Here is a 21,758-nt window from a genome sequence, read left to right as displayed (position 1 = left end):
CTACACTAATACTTTTGCAATTGGCAACAGACTGTAAAATTTGCTTGTCGGTAGAGAAAAACAGAGCTGGAAGGGATCTTGAGGGTTATCTAGTCAGCCTCCTGCACAATGAAGGAAATTCACAGCTACCTCTCCCCTTTATCCTCTCACCAGTGACCTGTTCCCAGGAGAACAGCACAAAAGACAAAGCATAAAAAGATATACTGCATTCTTATTTTTAATCTTTCTAAAAATTCCCCAGTGGACACAAGGCTGGTCTCTGATAGATTTTGGTGAAGTCCCACTGTAAATATAGTGACAAAACAGTATTTACTGCATTTTCTCTGTATTGCCTAGCTGAAATTTGTCCACTCTGTTGCTTTTATTTATGTTGACCAGCAGTAGGAGCACTTGGGCCTTCCCTCCTAGCTAGCCAGTTAGCTAGCAACCCTGTTAGTACTAAATGGTAGGCTATCCCAGCATTATTTCTCATTCAGTGTTGGAAGGGTTTTTCATCTTGGGCTGTATCCCCCCAGTCAAGATACAGAGGTGGAAAGAGTGAATGTTGAGGATGTGGTTTGGGAGAGTTTGGTCTCTTCTGCAGTTAGGTTGGGAAAGACTCTGATTCCCAAGCTGGAGAAGTTGGCCGTCTCTGATGCAGGCGAGTGACCCGATGCTATAATGTTGTGTGCTAGAAGACGTTGGCTAGGGAAGTTCTGGGCACCACGCCGTAATAACAATTGATCGCTGCATTGCTTAGATCTAATTCCAGCAGAACACCAGCATATTGTTGTACTGTTGGGTTCTAAATATCTCCCCTCCTCCTCTGAGTTTGTGTATTAAGCAAATTAAGGTACGAGGGAAATGAAATGAATTCTGAGTTGCAAAACCTTGCTCTGGAATACAGTTTGTTAGTCCTTAAGGAGTACTAGACTCCTGTGTAATTTTGCTATAAAAGACTAACATGGCTACCCTTCTAATACTTCAGGGGGGTTTGTTTATACTCAAGTGGGTAATGCTGTGGGTAGGATTGAAATACCCATGTGCATATCAGCATTTTTCTACCTTTCCCTTTCTACTCTTGAAAAGCCCCTTTACAAAGCAACCATCAGTGAAGCAGGAGGGTCTCTTATACTCAGATGTAAAAACAGGGGGAGGGATCCCTGCACATACGTAAACAGTAAGTACTATAGCCATGTGGGTTTTTCTCTTATCCCAATTGCTTTATGTGATAATTCCATCTCTAATGGTTATCTTACCCAGTACCATTTCTCATGGAAGTATATAAAAAGGTTGAAATGACCTGGCATTAGGGATTGTGCACTTGTCTGAAGTGAACAATAATTATTAATATTTCTAGTGAATTCATTTTCTGCATGTTTAGTGCAGACATAAGATTAGGATTTGATTGGTTCATACAGACCTTTCCTAGTGCTGGTATATCTATGATTGATTGATTTTGGTAGACATCTGATTACATTATCTCTGAAAATGATCTGGGTGATGAGAAGTAATTTGCTCATCATGTGTGATCTCTCTCTCTCTCTCTCTCTCTCTCTCTCTCTCTCTCTCAAGGTTCCCTTCACCATGTCATCCATCAGCACCTCCTGAACATATAAAGGAATCTTTGGCTTATATGAGGAAAGCTCAGGTTGGCTGTGATTAAATTTGACTGTTATTGCAGTATGTATTAGAGGAAGAGCCACTTAAGTTGGAGAATGGATTCACCCTACTGGTTGCACAGTTTTAGTTAGATGTTTTGTCTTCTCAAAGCCCTTTCTAGTTCTTTTTTTTCTTTTTCTTTTTTTTAAAGTTTTTTATTTTTTAATATCTAACATAAAAAAACTACAGAAGACTACAAAAGTATACAGGGGAGGGGAAAGAAAAAAAAAGGGGAAGGGAGAACTGGGAAAAGGGAAAATCAACATACAAACAACAAACACTACACTACATGTCTTGTATTCCCTTCATACTGCAATTTTTCTTAAAAGTTAACTTTCTAATATGCTATCAGATTGGTAGGTCTTATACAATACAGATTATATTCAGGATCAGGACTTCTTCCCCCCCCCCCCTTGCATCTCGGTCTTAATTCTCTCTGCGCAGCTGGAGCAGCTGCGCCCGCTCTTTCCTCCCCCGCAAAGCCCTTTCTAGTTCTAAGTCCAGTTGCTTAGACATATGGCACTTGAGTCTATGGCCAAAAGTATAAATAGTATAAAAATGATCAGTTAGGAATCCCCTCTTTCCTCCCTCCCTCAAACTTTGGTTACTGTACATTGCCACCATTTGCAAGAGAGTATCTCATCTTCAGTGCTCTAGTATAGGCGAAGAGACTCCCTCTGGTGCTTAAAGCAATACCAACATTTGCTTTCTTATAATGGGTTCTTTCAGTCCTGTAATCCCACATCCTTGGAACTGAAAGAAAAGGCAAGGTGTACCATTCCTCCATCCAAGGCATGCAGCTTCTGGAATTTGTAACCAGCCATGCATCCTTTAGGGCAGCAGTACTCACTCTGTGGCTTACAGAGAGACGTGATCACTGCTGACCAAGACAGGCATGTGACTGCTGTATGTCCTTCACACCACCCCAGCAAACATACACAAACCTATTAATATTAAATTTAATTATATAATATTAAACTGTAAACACAACCAAATACATTTTTAGTGCGGCAAAACTTAAATTCCGCTAGCTTAATGTTTGCATGCCTTTACTTCTTGGCATGCTGTTGGAAGTGGAAAGCAAAGCCCCAGACTGAAATTAGAAGAAGAGCTGGAGATGGCATGGGAAAGAGCCAAAGGTCGTTCTTGAGCCACGGCATGAGTACCACTACTTTAGGACAACAGCTTTTGCCCTCTCTCCTGTTGAAAGGCAGGCAGGAGGATGAACTAGAGGTGAACATCTGATGCAACAGAGTTTACTGGTTACCTGCTGCTGGACTAGAACTGAGAGACAAGTAGGGGGGCTGCTTGACAGAGGGTGAATGGAGCCAGTAGAAGGAGGGGGGCTGGCAGGGATTTGGCAGGAAACAGTACCAGTGTCTAGTGGCTGGAACTACAAAGGCCAGAGAGTCCAGATACTGGGCTTGGAGAGGTGGGGGTATGATAAGGGGTCTGCCTTCCTTCATCCGTGCGGTTCCTCAGGGGTTGGACTAGATGGTCTGTCTGGCCCCTTCCAACTCTATGATGATTCTATGAAGTTAACTTATTGGTAGCAGAGGCATCCTGAAACTGCACATGAGTACAGCATAGAGTTGCTTAGCTGACTTGGTGGTCCTGATGGGGCAGAATATTGGTGTAACAGTTTCTTTCTTAATGGTAGTGCCTGCAGATACAGTAGTGCCTGTGCCTGAAAGACTGTTATGTGTGTGCAGTATAAGAGATCAGGCTCATGGGATACTGAGAAGCAAACAGAGAAATCTAAATTAACTGTCTCATTTCATCCATGTGACTTGCTGAATTGGATTTTCAGCACTGAATTTCAGAGCTCGTGTTATAGGGATGATATGAAGAAGATTCAGTCATGTTGGATTGTAAATCATGCGTGCCATTTGCTGAGATGAGTAATAGTTGCCCTTGGTGAATAGATAAACAGCAACAGCCAAACAAGCATATCTACCGGCCAGTGCAGCATTCTGTTTCCCAGGCTGACTTAAATGTGGTACATATTTATTCCTAATCCTAAAAAAGACACAGCTGCAGATGGCTAGGATCTTGAGCATGGAGAGCTGGAGGAGGGGGTGTTGAACCTTTCCTCCCAGTCAAAATCACCTTTGTCGAATGCTTTTCTCTCTGCAGGTGAAAAGGTACGATTATCTTTTTATTTATTTCATTAATACCTTGCTGTTCTCTCCAAAGGAAACCCAAAGCAGCTCATGTTATTATCCTTTCCTCCATTTTATCCTTTCCTCCATTTTATCCTCACAACAACCCTATGAGGTAGGTTAGACTGAGCAAGAGCAATTGACCCAAAGTTACCCAGTGAGATTCCACAGTAGATGGATGGGATTTGAACCTGGGACTCCCAGGTCCTTGTCTGACATTCTTACCACTACACCATACTGGCTTCTGTGGTTGAAATGCATATTTGTGTGAGAGAGAAACAGAAAAACAAGGACAGATGGGAAAGGGTTAAGCAACCACTAGACTTCTGCTCAGGATTTCAGTCTCCCACATCTCCCTCTGAGTTAAATTGGGGAAAAAATTAAGAGTAAATGTACAGTCACACATCATATGTGACTCGTGTCCTTGTGTCAGCTTTGAAAATTGAGAGATGCAGCCTTGCTAGCCAAGCACATTTTTTCCTGATCTGGACAAACTGTTCTGTGTCTTTTTCAGGTCAGGTTCTTTTGAGTTGCATGGGTTGCCGGCATAATTGAGCAAAGGATAATTTGGTACAGCAACTAGGCTCAACAAACTCACAAGTCTCCCTCTGTGTTCACCGGTTTGGTGATGATGATTTAAAAGTTGGTGAGGTGCTTGTTTAGCAACATGTTGCAGAATCTGTGCCCTTTTAAGAATCAGCCTGCCTCCCAAAAATATGAGATTTCAGATCCTAAAGGAAAGATGGAAATGTTATAAATTTGTCATCTGTTGCAGGGAAACTGGGAAAAACGCATTCTGAAGAGTCTAAATAGTATGTGCACAGAACTTGGCATTCCATTAGCACAGAAGGTAAGTTTATGAACGTCCTTCCCAGTGAATGTAACCTTTAGGCAAGAGTAACCTTAGTTTAACATGGAGGAGTTTTTAAAAAACATATACGGCATACTTAAGATTGGTTTGTTGAACCCTGCACCTTGCTTTTATGGTTCACAGAGATCAGTAAATGAGCAGAAGGAACTTCTAAATAAATGGAATGAAATGGGCACAGATGAACCAGGTATGTGACTTCTGCTTTATGCAATATAAAATCATATAAATGTTTATTGCAATGCAATGTGTATATGTGTAAGTTTTAAAAAAGGCTATAATAATTAAAAGATTATTCCACGCAAGATGGAGGTCTACTGCTTGGGTGGAAGGACTGACCAGGGCATTGAGGTCTCTTCTGTTCTGAATGAGGCTGCACTTCCTCTAAGAAAAGCAAGTTCGTAGCTTGGAGTTTCTGCTGGGCCTATGCCTCCTATTGGACAAGCAGGTGGCAGCAGTGGCCAGGAGTGCCTTTTCAGCTGGTGAGCCAGCTTTCCCCAGGCAATTTTTTTCCCACTGTAAGTACATGTCCTGGTAACATCTACATTACGTTACTACAATGTGTTCCACTCCTTTTGGATACTCCTTGAAGAATATCCAAAAATTGCAACTGGTACAGAATGCTGTGGCCAGAATACTGCCTGGATTGAGTCACAGGAACTGTATTACTCCAGTCTTGCTCCATCTACACTGGCTTCTAATTTTCTTTCAGGCCCCGTACAAAGTGCCCTTTAAAGGGCCAGCATACCTGAATGACTGCCTTCTCCCATATGAACCTACCTGACCACATCTTCAGAGGCTCTGCTTTGAGTGGTATTGTGGCCAGGGGGCAACTTCCCACATTCCCTCCTTTTCATATTCCCCTTTGATACCTGCAGCCAACAAATGTATAGCCAACTCTCACCAGTTTTTTTGGAAACTGGTGAACCTACTCAGAGTACTAATGAATGGATGAACAGGCGAGTGGGTGAGGACGTCTTTTGACACAGCATTATTTTTAACCAAAGAAAGATCTTTATTGTACTACATTAGAATATAAAAGACACAGAGTACACAATATGGAGGAGGGTATAGCACTCTTAAATTTAGCCGCTAAATATGAAAAGGAAATAAAATTATTAATGTCTAGCTGTCTTTTGTCCCTATCCCTGATCCTCTTTGGAGGTATAGAGGCTGCAGATCTTTTAAAACCCTTTATCAGAGAGGTGGAATTTCCCTTCCCTGCTGTTGAGTTAGGACCAGCCTCCCAAACTCCATAGCCAGGCGAGACCCTAGACACATCACCCACGTTTTATGATGGGACTAGCAGTCTAGAAAAACACCGATTTCTCCATCAAAGAATGACAATGACAACAAATGGCAATGCCAGGCCTCTTTTAATGACCTCTTCTTCCTGAGAAGAGGCCACCTTTCCCAGGGCTTGCATTAGAAGGTGAATCAAAGGCTAACTTGATATCTAAACGCCTTTAGTATAACAGGTGCCCCCACCATCTGAGGCTGGTTGGGTGGCATCCTGGCTGCCTTTCTTGGTCATAGTGCCCAAACTGTGGAATTCCCTCTGCAAGGAGATTCATCTGTCCTTTCTGTCAGTATCTTCTGCCAGTGGGTGGACACATTTGGTGTTCTCTTACTGACCCTCCTTTCTGTTTGTTTTTAATAGTTATTTTAAAATTTCCAAATTAAAACCAAGATAAGATCTCTTCCCCACTTAAAAGATGCCCACCCTTCACTCTCTCACAAGCCCTGGCAAAAAAAGCAGGCCTTGCAGCACCTCCTGGATATCTCCAAGGAGGGGGCTCTCCTCACCCCCTCAGGAGTCCATACTATGAGCTGGGTCCACAATAGGTAAGGCCCAGTTTCTGGTTGATGCGAGATGGGCCACCCTAAGTTGTGGAATGGCCAACAAATGGCTGCCTGAGGGCTGTAGTTGATGTACTATAGTTGACACACTTGCCTGAGGATTATAGTTGTTTCTTTATACATATATATATACATATACACATACATACATACACACACACAAACACACACACACCAATATATATATATTGTTAATTGTTCAATGCCTGGAGGGCACAAGGGCGCATGGTATCTTGTGAAAGAGAATTGGATATGTGGTTGGTCAACGCCTGGATGAGAGACTTTGGGGAAGAAAGAGATATGTGCAGTACCGTCCCAAGCAGAGTATGCACACATTTTGTACACTTACACACATACAGTGATGCCTCAGCAGAAGACTCGAGTATCTTCTCTCCTTTCCCTAACTGCCCTTATGACCTTAGAAAGGTTGATACCTGGGGTTGCAGAACCCATGTGAAGTAATAGCTCTGCGAGTTGATGAACTGCAGTCAGGAGATGGGAAAGTTACCCTTCATTTCTCATTGGACGGAAGATGGAGGAGGAAGCAGTTTCATCCCCTTCCCCCTCCTCACTACAGCCCACTGACCCATGTGGCTGTTATTCCCTGGGGGTTCCTCAACTTTCCTTGGGTTGGGTTTCTGTGAAGATGAAAAAGCAATGAAAATTTATGATCATTGCATGAGCAGATTGCTGGATCCAGTCCTGGATGTATGCCCTCTGAGTTCTACTATTCATCTATCAGGGAATATAAATTAACCAGACAAACTTTATACAACACTGTCAGCATATAGGGAGCCTTAGGCTATATAGGGTCGGCATATAGGGAGCCTTGGGCTATATAGACAGGGTCTATTTCCAAGGAGATTACCGCTGAAAATGGAGAGGAAAAATACCCAACAAGAGGAGGAAGGTTTGTGGGCATATATTACTCATACTTCAGTTTTTGAAAAGTGAACCTTGGTCAAAGGCAAAAATTGGACATTGTGTGTTGGTTTGAAAATGTTACTTGTTTTCCTCCTCTATCCAAACATAACTTTTTTTCTTAATGGTATCACATCTTCAACTTTAAACTGGTAAATAAGGAACTTGTTATGACATGTCTTCTGATATGAAAATAAATGTTCAACCTGTAAATTCCTTACACTATAAATAATTATATTAACGTTATACCTTTTACCAGATATTATCTGTGCTTTCAGTATGCATTGATTTATAGAGATATGGCTGCAGAAAATGCAGAGAGGATTTTAATCTCTGCTAGTCAGAAATATTTGTGTGGTGTCGTTTGTTAATCTTGCACCTTCCAATTTATTGAACCTGTAGCAGGCATATTCGATTGTGAAGTGCTTAACAAAATTGCTGTCTAGCCTTCTAATGGAGTTAGGTAGAAATTGGGTTGTGTAATTAGAAACGTGGTGTATTAACGGTGCTATTGAAAGCAGAGTCACACTCTTCTAAGCCCATAAAAGACATTGGGCCTAGAGTCAAGTAATTCTGCTTCGGGTGGCACTGGGAACATCTCATTGTTCCCCAGAGGAACTTCTCCCTCTGGGGCAAACTGTTGCAGTTGTGAAATCATATTCCAAGGACTGACTTTCGCCTCATATTTCAGGATGCATTCTACTGTGTTGTGGAGAATACAGGACAAGATGTTGGTCAGTAATCGAAGAGCAAGATTTGAGGCCAGTGCTACCTTAAAGACCAACTAGATTTCCAGGGTATGTGCTTTTGAGAGTCAGAGCTCCCTTTGTCAAATATGAGGAGTGGGAAAAGGAAGGGGTCCTTACAAGCCTGGCAAACCAGGACATCCTATTGTGTTGGCATAGGTCTCTGGATGCATAGATTCCCTTCTCAGAACAGATGCCATCAATGCCCCCCCGTTATGTGCAAGACACTACAGACTTTCTAAGAAAAATACCTTCTATTGACAGTATTTAAGATAACATCATTTTGGTCAACATGAATGTTGAATCTCTCTACACCAACATCCCTCACAAAGATGGAATACAAGCCATTAGGAATACCATCTCTGACAACACCACATGTCACTTTGCTACCAAACTCTGCCAGTTTGACCTTACCAACAGTACTTCACATTTGGTGATGATTTATTCATCTTTGGTCTTCCTGTACAGTCCCACGTGGGACTGCGCACACACAGGCCTGCCGATTTGGTGGGTTTTTTACTGAAATCCACCAGGGGGCGCCCTTGTCTCCTACTGTGCATGCTCAGCTATTTCCTGCCAAAAAACAGCCCTCTGGGAGGTGGGGTGCCCCCTGCTACCCTCAGTTCTTTTGCTGCTATGGGAAGAGGTTCTAGCTGATCAAATTGCAGATAAGTAGCTATTGTCTTTTTATCTTGGAGAGAGATTGGTATCGGAAAATGTCAGAAAAAACTTTATTTAAGCATTGCACGAAGCATAATGCAAAAATGACCCAAACTGACGGGCATTCACTTTGCTTGATGTGCTTGGGAGAGTTGCATAACACTCGGTTGTGCAAGCACGGTTTGAGTTTTACCACCAAAGCCAGGGCAGAGAGCGGGCTGCTGGCAAAGAGCCCTCAAGGTTGTAGAAGACCTGGCAGAGGCAAAGAAATCAGCTCAGGCTGGTGGTGCTAATGTATCGGATCCGAAAGTCCCATCGACTCCGAACACCCCTCGACTCTGAGTCCCAGTACATTGGGCTCGAAGACACCTAGGAGTCGAGCACCATCCATCTCGGAGGTATCCAACCCTCCGGATCCGACCAGCTCAGGCTCGAAGACTCCTCAAAGTCGAGCACCCTCGACATCAGTGGAAGTCTCCAGTCTCCCAGACCCAACCCGAGCATGTTGATCCGACTCGGAACTGAGGTCTTTGACACGATCGGATCCGATGGCTGGGATGCAGCGCTCGAAGTAAAAAGTATCTAAGAAGGCACCAGCTTCGGTCAAGGTGTGATTGGATCCAAGCGCAAAGGAAACATTGGAGGGAGAGCCCCCAAGGAAGAGAGCGAAAAAGGCAAAACATCTGTCTGCACAAGAGCCACATGGAGTATTTCCTAGGGGGGAAGTGGATAGAGCAAGAGGTCCTAATAGTTGACTGACTGCCTACTCCATCGGCACGCTCTAAATCACCCTCTACCAGGTCGTGGTTGGCACACTTCTCTGAAGAAGATGGCAAGTTCCCCACAGAAGGCAAAGAGCCCATCGTTCTCCAAGAGAGGAGTGTTATTATACCCGAAATGAGAGGCTCTGGTATCAATGAGAACCGTTTTGCTATGAGATAGACACAGGGAAGACCTTTTTCATTAATGTGATGTCCAGAGAACCATCACCTGCACCTCTCAGAAGGCATCACTCCTTTTCAAGCTCTAGGATGGCTTTTCAGCTGTCAGAACCAGGAGTTGAGATGGATCCCTACCACTGCAGGGATAGTCCCAGCCCACCCTCAGAACCATCCCCTGATGAGGCAGTAGGGACGACAGAGGAAGTCTCACCTACTGACAACTTCAGACCATACACAGAACACCTCATGAGAATGGCCAGGGCACTAGAGAGAGACATATCTTCTGCAGAGCCCAAACTGAAAGATAAAATTTTGCAACATCAGTACTCGGGCTCCACGTCCAACATTGCATTCCCAGTGATAGAGGGATTTGTAGAGATAATGAACACATTGAACCTAAAACCCACCTCTGCACCTGCCACTACTAAGAAGGCAAAGAGTCTGTACAGAACCAAGGATGATGCTTGTCCCCATCTGTCGGTCTACCCTCCTCCTTCCTCACTGGTCACCAAGGAAATGCAGACCAGGCAGAGACAGGGCACACACTCAACTCCTTTGGACAAGGAGGGAAGGAAACTGGTCACGCTGGGGAAAAAAAATTTACTCCTTGGCAATGCTGAATATAAAAATAGCGAACTACACTGCTATGATGGGGGCATACCACCTGTTCCTATGGGGAAAAGCTGCGGCTTTCCATGCCAAACTACCAGAAGATCAAAGACCCCTCATTAAAGTCATACAGGAGGAGGCCATGAGGTTGGCGCGGCATCAAATAAATGCCAGTAGAAATGTAGTAGATACCTCAGTGAGGGCCATGGCCTCAGCCATTGCGCTACAAAGGCACGCCTGGCTGAGGGCCACCGCACTTCCTGTGGAAACCAGGAATAAGGTAGAGGACTTTCCCTTTGAAGGGAAGACTTTATTTTCTGAACAGATGCATGAGTACCTTTCCCAAAAATGGAAAGACAAACTGACGGCACGCTCGTATGGAGTCTTGCTGCCTCCTCCACAGGGGCAAGGAAGAAGCCACTTCAGGCAGTCTCAGTACAAGAGGAGAGTGCATCGCTTCCAGCCTTATCAAGGGTATTCGTATCCTACACAGAGATCATATCAAAGTTCACAGGGCACTTTTTCGAAACGGAAGCCAGCCCACAGGGCAAGGCAGTGGTCATAGTCTCACCATTCTAAGGAGCAAATCCCGAACCAAAAACAGTTCTGACTAGAACAAGGGCCTGACCCCATCTTTGGGGATAGGCTACATAGCTACTATTCTGTTGGTGTGGTATTATGACTGATGTTTGGGTGTTACGACCTTTCTTTCTTTGGGGTAGATTTTTCTTTTAATCTTTCCCTTAACACCCTCTGGGTAGTTTGCTGCCACCAGGAATATTATATTCCAAGGTATTTTATTTAAATTTTCCCTTTGGTAACGTTCCTAAGCGTCAGGCTCCTTCGTGGTTCTATGTGGCCCTGAGGATAGGAATGGGATATAGCAATGACAGCTACTCTGGGATATAACAAAACAAAAATAAACTTTTATTTAGTCAAGAAGCGTATTGGTTTCATAAACGTAGTTCTCGGTTCTTAAAGTTACTTCATTTAAACTCATTCATACTGATCTCTTCTAAGGCCTCACACACAGTTAGCCTCTTTCTCTAGGCTCTATATTTCTTTCACAGAAATGCTTAAAACTCCTCAGGCAGCACACAGCTAGCCTCTCTTTCTCTCTGACTCCTATTCACAGAGATATGAAACCTGCTCAGGCAGCCCACAGCTGGCCTCCCTTTCCCTGACTGAGTGTCCTTTCACAAACATGCTCAGTTCAGGCTCCACACAGGTTATATTTCTCTCATAAACACTCCAACATATTCAGGCAGCACACAGCCAGCCTGCTTTCTTCTGACTCCCCTTTTCTCTCTCTCTCCCAGTCTACTCTGCATTCACTCCGCCCACAATCTCAGTCAACCAATCATATTGCTCACTCATCCCTCTCTTTCACCCCCACTCTTCACCTAGCTCAAACCAAGCATTTAAAGATACATGCACACATTTCTTGAAATCATTACAAATCCCCCCCTTTGTCCTTAAGCGGAACACATCTTTTTTCCAGAAGAGTTGTGTGCAGCTTCCTCTGGCTTAGGGAATGTTTCATTGTTTCTGCAGTTCCAGTTAAGTCCATTTCTCACTCTTCTGTGGTTTTTTGTTTTAAAGTCTTGGGTTTCTTTATCTTGCATTCCTCCTCTGCTGGGGTGTCATCTTACTCTCTGGGATGTTCCACTGCTGGGCTGAGGTCATCTTGGCTTTGGCCTTCTTTACTGGGTCATTGTTTGTTTCTTCTGGTTGTTTATCAATATTCTGTTCTTTTCTAAACAGTCTATTTCTTGGCTGTTGTGGGTTTTCCGGGCTGTATTGCCGTGGTCTTGGCATTGTAGTTCCTGACATTTTGCCAGCAGCTGTGGCTGGCATCTTCAGAGGTGTAGCACCAAAAGACAGAGATCTCTCAGTGTCACACTGAGAGATCTCTGTCTTTTGGTGCTACACCTCTGAAGATGCCAGCCACAGCTGCTGGCGAAACGTCAGGAACAATGCCAAGACCACGGCAATACAGCCCGGAAAACCCACAACAGCCATCGTTCTCCGGCCATGAAAGCCTTCGACAATACAGTCTATTTCTTTCTTGTGAACAGAGTTTGAGCTGCTCAGTTCTTTACATGCTCTCTTCATGTTTGATGCACTGGGTGACTCATTTAGAAGGCTAGCATCCTTCAAGGAGTTTCCTAACTATACTTTTTTTTGCATATGCTGAGCTTTTCTAGTACTTTACATTTGTCTTCAACCAGTTCAGCAACTTTACTAGCAAGTTGCTTCTCTCCTCCAACATAAAGTCTGTTTCTAATTGACTGATAGCTTCTGTACATTAGTAGAAAGACAATTAAACAGGCAACAATGGCAAAATAAATCACCATTTCTAAATGCTGCATCTTTTTGTTGCTGTTTTCTAGGGCTTTTTGCAGCCTTTGATTTTCTGTATCCAAACCTTGGTAACTGACTTCTAAACGTTCAGCCTTCTTAAAAGATGTTTTCCTAAGCTTTAGACTTTTCTGAAGCTGTAGGTTCTCACTTTCCAGTTCCTTGTTTTCTAATTGTAACTGAGCCATCTTGATGTTTATATTCTTCAAAGATTCAACCGTTCTGAGTTCTAAATTCTCTTCATCAATTTGAGTATTCTGTTTCTCTAAGGACTCTAGTTGAAATCTGAGGTTTCTCTGGCTATCTAGTCTTTTTCAGCTTTATATTTTCCATATCCAGGTTGGAGCTTTCTTGCTCTAAAGTATTTATTTTTCCACAAGTTTAGGTTAGTAACCCTTTTCTGTAACAACTTATTTTCCCATGCAAAAATGTTGGTTTCTGCATTCATCTCATTCTGCCTGGCCTCCTCTCTTATGTCCTTTAACTCAGGATCCTTCATAATTTCTTTTTTAAACTCCTCAGAGTTTTTATTTATGTCTCCTGCTTTTTCTTGGGACATTTCAGCAGTACTACTAACAGGAGTTTGTCTCTGGCCTATTCCACACTACCTTAGCTCCCGCTTTTTTTGTGCAATGATTGCTCCATCTGTTATTGCGCTTTCTTCGCTCGTTTGCCCACATCACCCTTTGAATAGCGCTTCTCCTGCGCAATCCATTGATCACATCCCCTTTCAAAAAGATGGGTAAAGCGGCAGGAAAAACCTGAACGGCCCCGCGGTTTTTTTTTTTTAAGGACAAATTGATGCTATATCGACGTGTAAGCATCTTGAGTCAATGAAGCCGCGTTCCCTCCCTTGCCTGTCATTGGTTAATCTTTGGACCAGCCTCTGAAATGGTCAGTTATTGGATCCCCGTGGAGGCGGCAGAGCTTCATTTTGTCTTTGGAAACTTGTCAGCTATGCCTAGTTGATATTCTCTGGAAGTTTATCTTTAACTAGAAGTCTGATCTCTGAAGGAAGTTGAAATAAAAACTGATCCAAAATCATTAGATCCCTTATTCCTTCTTTAGAGTTAGCTTTGGCAGATGAAATTCACTTATCAAAATAGTCTGTCAGTTTGGCACTAAAAGACTTAAATGACTTCTCTTTCTGAGGCACTAGGCTTCTAAACTTCTTTCTGAAGTAATCAGCACCTAGCCTAAATCTGTCATATACTGCCTCTTTGTATTCAGCATAAACAACAGGTTTATCTGAGGGAAATGTGTTGTAGATCTCAGCCAATTCCCCTCTAATTAAGCTGGGTAAATACTTCATATATTGTGTCTCTGGTATTTCCCAGTTCTGAGCAGATCGTTCAAAAGTGGACAGGAAAATTTGTGGATCTTCTCCTGACACATACACCATAAAATCTTTTGGGGTAACTCAAGGTAAATCAGCTCTGGGTTCAGAGTTTCCCTCCTTTTTGTCCCCATTCTTAAGTCTCTCTCTTTCTAATTGTAATCTTTCTGCTTCCAAACTGGTTTGTCTTGCCATCTCTTGAACTCTAAGTTCCATTTCAGCTTTCCACTTTTCCCTCTCGAACTGTTTTTGTTCTATTTCGGCTCCCTTTCAATCTGTTTTTGTTCTACTTCAACTTTCAACTTTTCCCTCAGAAACTCTAAATATTCTGGACTAGGGTTGTACATTCCCTCAGGGTTTCTCTCCTCTGCAGTTCTACTTGGCTCCGCACTACTTTGTATCAGTATAACTCTCAGTTCTTCTACACTTTTCCCCTCATGAGGTAAATTTAACTCTTTGCACTTCTGAATAAGAGCCTCCTTTTTCATCCCCATAAACTCTTCCATTTTCTCTATTTTAATTGTATTTCCTTCTACAATTTTACTAAACTTCACCAGATTATGTTCTCTCTTATAAATTCCACTAGTTCTTCTGTGTCTATCCTTTATAACAGTTCTATATTCCTCATAGGATTTAACTGAACACTCTGTCTCTTTGGCTATCTGTCCCTTCAGAATGCCTTTCTCTCAGAATGTTCCCTCCTCCCAGGCTTCTATATCCCACTTAAAATATTTTCTTGCCCACAGGGCAAGGCAGCGGTCACAGTCTCACCATTCTAAGGAGCAAACCCCGAACCAAAAACAGTTCTGACTAGAACAAGGGCCTGACCCCATCTTTGGGGATAGGCTACATAGCTACTATTCTGTTTGGTGTGGTATTATGACTGATGTTTGGGTTCTCAAAATTGTTCATAACGGTTATAAAATTGAGTTTGAATGTTCCACTCATCTGGGTCATCTCAGATTCACAGACATGTGCTGAGTTACTGGATAAGCGTGCAATACAGCAAATTTCTAAGGGAGAGTCGCAGCTAGGTTTCTACTCCAGATTCTTTATGGTGGACAAAAAAGACAGGGGACACAGGCCAATCTTGGATTTATGTCAACAAATTTATTAGTTTTCATAAATTCCAGATGACCACATTACATACAGTCATGACACTGATTGCACCAGACTGTTGGTTTGCAGTCTTTGATCTAAAGGATGCGTACTTCCACATCTCCATTTAGGAGGCACATGGAAGTTCTTAAGGTTCATTTATGACAGGATTGTATACAAGTATTGAGTTCTGCCCTTCAGGCTTTCAACAGCACCCCACATCTTTACAAAATGCATCATGGTGGTCATCGCTTATTTGAGGAGACAAAATTGCTGTATATATCCGTATCTGGATGACTGGCTAATTACTGGCCATTCTGAAGATGATGTGCGCAGACAGGTCCAAATAACTTTGCAGACTTGTTTACAGCTGAAACTCTTTGTTAACCAGAAGAAATCCAAACGGAGCCCAGCAAGGGAGGTCCGGTCTTTATGACACTCTGAATAAGGTCTTCCTTCCTGCAGAAAGGGGTGTAAAAGATAAAGGGGCTGGTTAGGATGTTTCAAAGATGTCGTTTTCAGATGGCAAGGAGAATTCAATCATTGTTAGGATTCATGGCATCAACCATGGCAGTGGTTCCACTTGCTAGACTGAAAATGCAGGAACTACAGTAGTAGTTTATTTTTATATTCCACAATGAGAGGGACTCTCAGGATAAAAAATTTAATATCCCTACAGGGGTCATGAGGACCTGCAATGGTGGTTGGTGGATGTACACTTACTAAAAAGGATTCAGTTGGACATAGGGTAACTGAAGTATTCATCACTACTGACGCTTTCAACATGAGATGAGGTGCCCATTGTGGTGACCTTTATGCCCACGGGATGTGGGATAACACTGAAAATCAATCCCATATTAACCTCCTGGAATTGAAAGTGATCCATTATGCCTTAATCTCATTTGCAGATGTGGTGAAATCTGATTTAATCCTCACAGACAATCGACTGCTATGTTTTATATAAACAAGCAGGGAGGTGAGGGCGCCCCCTGGTGGACCTCAGCTAAAAAAACTCTTCCGAATTGGCAGGCCTGCATGTGCACAGTCGCATGTGTGCCTGCATGGAAGACCTCAATGAACAACAGTTACAGGTAAGTGCAACACTGTTTTTTCTTCAGATCAGTGAAACCCACATGGCATTAAGTCAGCTAAGAATATGCCAACATATTCTTGGCTGACTTGGAGCAGCACTTCCTCTGCTCCTGCCTGCCAACACCTCTTTTGTACTTGAGATTTATAGATGACATTTTTATCATCAGGGCACATGGGAAAGAAGCACTGGAGGAATTTCACCAGGCCTTCAGCAGCTTCCACCTATCATCAACCTGATCATGAATCAATCTACACAGGAAGTAAATTTTCTAGATACCACTGTACAAATACATGATGGAAACTTAAGAACCACCTTACACCAAAAACTAATTAATTGCCAAACATATCTTCATGCTTCCAGTCATCATCCTAAACACACCAAACAATCCATTGTCTACAGCCAAGCTCTATGCTACAGCTGCATCTGCGCCAATCCTTCTGACAGAGATTCTCACTTGTGTGATCTACAACAAAGATTTCTGGAATTACAGTACCCTCCAGATGTAGTAAGAAAAAGCCAGTATAATATCAAGGGATATCCTGCTACAACACAAGTCCAAATGAAACAATAGAACAGCACAGGTGGTCATATACAGCTTTCAACTCAAACCAGTTCAATGTATTATTAATGACCTGCAACCTATGCTGGACAATGATACTTCTCACTCACAGGCATTGGGAGACAAGCCTTTTCTTGCCCACAGACAACCCCCCAACCTTAAACAACTCCTCTCTCACAACAATGCACTTTCCATCATGGACATGAACTCTGAGACAAAGTTCTACAATAATTCAAGATGCCAACTCTGCCCCCATATTCACTCCAACACCACAATTAACGTACCTAACAACACTAGTTACGCCATCTCAGGTTCATTCACTCGTTCATCTTCCAATGTCAGCTTTAGGGCATTGCTGACATTGCAGTGTCAGCAATGCCCGAGAGCCCTCTATATTGGACAGACAGGCCAGTCCTTTCACGAAAGAATGAATGGATATAAATCTGATATCAAAAACCACCACATTCAGAAACCAGTGGGAGGACATTTTTGTCTGCTAGGACATTCTATTGCTGACCTAAGAGTGGCAGTTCTCAGACAGAAACTTCAAAGGAAAATTATAACATAAAATTACTGAAATTGAGTTTATTTGCAAATTTGGAACAATGGATCTCCCAGGATTGAATTGGGACATAGGACTTTTTTCTCACATAACAGATGCTAATTTTCTGCACTTTGCATCCATGCTCTATCAACATGCATTATAGCTAGCTTCCTGACTCTCTAATTTAAAATATCCCTCCGACCCTCTCCCACGATTATAAGGACCCCTTCCTTTTTCCACTCCTTGTATCTGATGAAGCAAACTCTGATTCTCAAAAGCTCATATTCTGGAAATCTAGTTGGTCTTTATTATAACTTGAAATTCATTTGAGACTGATTCAGTTATTCATTTAAATATTGTTACTCTGCTTCTCCTTGTTCAGTGACTTACAACAAAAACATTGCTATATGTAAGATGCCCTTAACAGCTTTCATGCTTTGGGCTGATATAAAAGAATCATGCCCAAAGACCATGCAAATATATGTTGATACAAATGAATATGGTGACTTGTAATGTATAGATGGTATAGTATGAGCGGGAAAGTATTTTCATAATATTTTAATTATCTCTTGTTAATTTCAGACCTAAGCCTCTTCAGACCTGTTTATGCACCTAAAGATTTTCTTGAGGTAATATTTAAATACCTATTTCCATTTTTCAGCTGCATATTTTAAGAAGTAGGTAATAAGTCCAAGTGGAAATGCCTGCTGAAATGAGTGAAATGTATGCAGAAACCATCAGAATTTAAGCAGTTTTCAGCTGAGTAAAGCCTCATTATTCTGACCTCACTACAGTTGCTGGAAAGTTCCCCAGATTTTGAAGGCATTTTTGAGTGGACTAGCACCAGAGCCCGTTGTGGAATAATACAATGGGCTCTAGCTGCGGGGACTTGGGAGAGCTGCACCTATTGCATGGTTGTCCCACGGCTGGACACTGGGCCGCCACACAGGGCCACTGTACCACAACAGGCGAGCAGGAGCATGACCATCACTCCCACCCTGCATCACTCCTACCACTCCCATTCCACTGGCTACCCATTAGTTACCATCAGTTCAACGTATTGGTTATTACTTACAAAGCTCTTCACACTAGGTCCTGCATATCTACAGGACCGCCTCCCTCCCTATGCTCCTCCATGGCAGCTTCGCTCTTCCAAACAGGGTCTCCTGCAGGTGCCACCCTGCACATTGGTGAAATCGACAACAGCCTGTATACAGGCTTTCTCTCTGGTGGTCCCTACCTTGTGGAATGGCCTGCCTGAGGTCAAGAGAGCCCCCACTTTCCTGGCTTTCCACAAACGATGCAAAACTGAATTATTTAAAAAGGCTTTTTACTCAGATAGGAGGGGTGTATTGTAGGGAGGGGATCTCAGATGATCCGCTAATGAATTAGGAACCAGAGACCTCACCCCTATATTGTATTGGATTCCTACTAATGCTGTGTCTTTGTGAACTAGTATCTGTTTACTCTATAGCATTGTTTAAGGTAATGTTCCTGATAGGGGAATACAAGAAAAAAAATTTGGATTTCCTGCTTTGGAATTTCCGAAGTGGGAAAAAAGTCGGAAATAAGCAGTATGCTCAGTATGCTCCGTAAAGATTCGGAGCACACTGAAAAGCTTTTAAACTTCCACCCTAGCCACTTACTTCACCCAATGGGGGGGAGGGGTTCCCTCCTCCCCCCATTCTGGTAAGTGGGAGGAGGGGATTCCCTTCTCCCTCTCCCATTGGGTGAAATAAGTGTCAGGGTAGGAATTTTAAACCTACACTTTTCTAGCTGCTTGCAAGTGGCTGGAAAAGTGTAGGTTTACAATCCTACCCGCTCACTTGGTCCGCTGCTGGAATGGCCAGGAAAATAATAATAATAATAACATTAGATTTATATACCGCCTTTTAGGACAACTTGATGCCCGCTCAGAGCGGTTTACAAAGTATGCCATTATTATCCTCACAACAAAACACCCTGTGAGGTGGGTGGGGCTGAGAGAGCTCCAGAGAGCCGAGACTAGCCCAAGGTCACCCAGGTGGCTTCAAGTGGATGAGTGGGGAATCAAACCCAGCTCTCCAGAATAGACTCCCACGCTCTTAACCACTACACCAAACTGGCTGTCCCCTGACCCCTTCCATAGCGGGCAAAGGACGCGACAGGGCTGTAGGCATCAGCCTGTAGCCCGGCTGCGGAGTGCTCCCTTTGCACAAGGGGTCAGGGAATAACCTGACCCCTTCCACAGTGAGCAAAGGAGGCGACGGGGCTGTACGCATCAGCCTGCAGCCACGCTGTGGAGTGGTCCCTTTGCCCGCTCTGCATGAGGCCAGGAAATCCCCCGGCCCCTTCTGCAGTGGACAAAGGAGGCGATGGGGCTGTAGGCATTAGCTTGCAGCCCCATTGCGGAGTGCTCCCTTTGCCCGCTGTGCAAGGGGACACGGATTCCTCCGACCCCTTCTGCAGCCAGCGAATGATGCGACAGGGCTGCAGGCTTTACCTGCATTTTAACCCCCGAATCAGATGCTTGGCGGAGAGTTAAAATACTACTTTCCATTTATTTATTTATTTATTTATTTATTTATTTATTTATTTATTTATTTATTTATTTATTTATTTATTTAATATCATATTTATATTCCGCCCTCCCCGCGAGCAGGCTCAGGGTGGGTAACAACATTAAGAACATTTAGAATATTCCATATTAAAACATTTAAAAACATCATACAAAAATAGCAGCACTCTTTTTCCTGATGGCAGCAATACAATTAATAACAAATAATACAACAGTACAACTGAATATAGCAGCAGTTTAAGAACAGTAGTGGGCAGCTTTCACAGGGAGGGGGGTAGATGTTGTATCCTCCAGCCAGTGGAGGCCCAGCCTCAGCCATAAGCCTGGCGGAACAACTCTGTCTTACAGGCCTGGCGGAAAGAGAGTAGATCCTGCCTGGCCCTGGTCTCGGTAGACAGAACATTCCACCAGGTAGGAGCCAGGACTGAGAAAGCTCTGGCTCTAGTCAAGGCCAGGCGGGCCTCCTTGGAGCCAGGGACTGATAACAATTGCTTTCCTCCCAATCGGAGGGTCTTCTGGGGAATATACGGGGAGAGATGGTCCCTCAGGTTTGCTGGCCCCAGTCCGCACAGGGCCTTATAGGTCAATACCAAGACCTTGAACCTGATCCGATACTCCACTAGCAACCAATGCAGCTCGTGCAATATTGGTGTAATATGCGCCGTTTGGTGCTTTCATAATGATGTGCACCGCTGCATTTTGCACCAGCTGTAATCTTCGGGTGAGGCTCAAAGGTAGGCCCGCGTAGAGCGAGTTACAGTAATCTACCACTGTAAGGCAGTCCCTCGTATCCCCACATCGGTGAGGTGGTGAGTCAGAAGATCGTAATTGACTGTGTCAAACGCTGCTGACAAGTCCAGTAATATCAGCAGCGCTGAGCCACCTCGGTCCAGATGTCTGTGAAGGTTGTCTGTGAGGGTGACCAGCAGCGTCTCCGTCCCATGTCCTTGCCAAAACCCGGACTGAAAGGGAGCTGGGGCCGAGACATCATTCAGAAAACCCTGTATCTGTCCCACCGCTGCCTGTTCAATCACCTTTCCCAGAAATGGGAGGTTCGAGACTGGACGATAATTGACCAGGTCAGTGGGGTCCAGTAATGGTTTTTTCAAGAGAGGTCTCACCATGGCTTCCTTTAGTGGCCCGGGAAAAACCCCGCTGCCCAAGGACATGTTAACAATGGCCTCCAACGAGGACCGTAGACCATCAGCACTGGCCTTTACCAGCCATGATGGGCATGGGTCCAGGGGGCATGTGGTGGGCCCATGGTGCTGCACAGCTGGCTTGACTCAGCTGCCTGGCGTGGAACTCACCGCCAAGTAGCTGATTCAGGGGGTTAAAATGCCCCTTTCCGTGCTGCTGCACAGCGCCGCAGAAAAGGGCATTTTTAACCCTGCCAGCTGGACTTGGCTGCCTGGCGGGGAACTCACCGGCAAGCAGCTGATTCGGGGGTTAAAATTCCCCTTTCTATGGCCCTGCACAGCACCATGGAAAGGGGCATTTAAACCCCTTGACCTGAAGCTTCCCGAAGAGATACAAATCAGTTCGGGAATCTTTGTTTGGGAGTTTCTGAAACGAACCTGGCATGCTGGGGCCGATTTGTAAATTATATTGTATTTTCACTTGTACTGTGTAATTCGCCTTGGATCTCAGTGAGAAAGGAGGATTATAAATAAATAAAAGTCAGTCTACATGGTAAATGACTGCTCAACTAAAGTAAATGTGATTTGAGGCTCTGTTATGCAGTATTCCCCGAGTAGAAGAAATATGCACTTCAGATGATGAGCGTGTGGTAATCAGCATCT

At 43.7% G+C, this 21,758-nt stretch overlaps 1 protein-coding gene across 2 annotated transcripts in view; it reads left to right on the top strand.

Annotated features, from left to right (window-relative positions):
* Positions 1-21,758, top strand: part of TBC1D19 (TBC1 domain family member 19) — a 205,867-nt gene that overhangs the window by 36,873 nt on the left and 147,236 nt on the right. For both annotated transcript variants that reach the window (XM_054999858.1, XM_054999857.1), the window contains exons 4-7: positions 1,555-1,630; positions 4,579-4,653; positions 4,798-4,861; positions 17,982-18,028. In XM_054999858.1, coding sequence (XP_054855833.1) covers positions 1,555-1,630; positions 4,579-4,653; positions 4,798-4,861; positions 17,982-18,028 — 262 coding nt within the window. The remainder of the gene's footprint in view (positions 1-1,554; positions 1,631-4,578; positions 4,654-4,797; positions 4,862-17,981; positions 18,029-21,758) is intronic.

Source organism: Eublepharis macularius, chromosome 15 (genome assembly GCF_028583425.1).
Source record: "Eublepharis macularius isolate TG4126 chromosome 15, MPM_Emac_v1.0, whole genome shotgun sequence".
NCBI lineage: Eukaryota > Metazoa > Chordata > Lepidosauria > Squamata > Eublepharidae > Eublepharis > Eublepharis macularius.
Note: the sequence above shows the minus strand (reverse complement) of the source record. Positions and strands in the feature narration are given on the sequence as shown.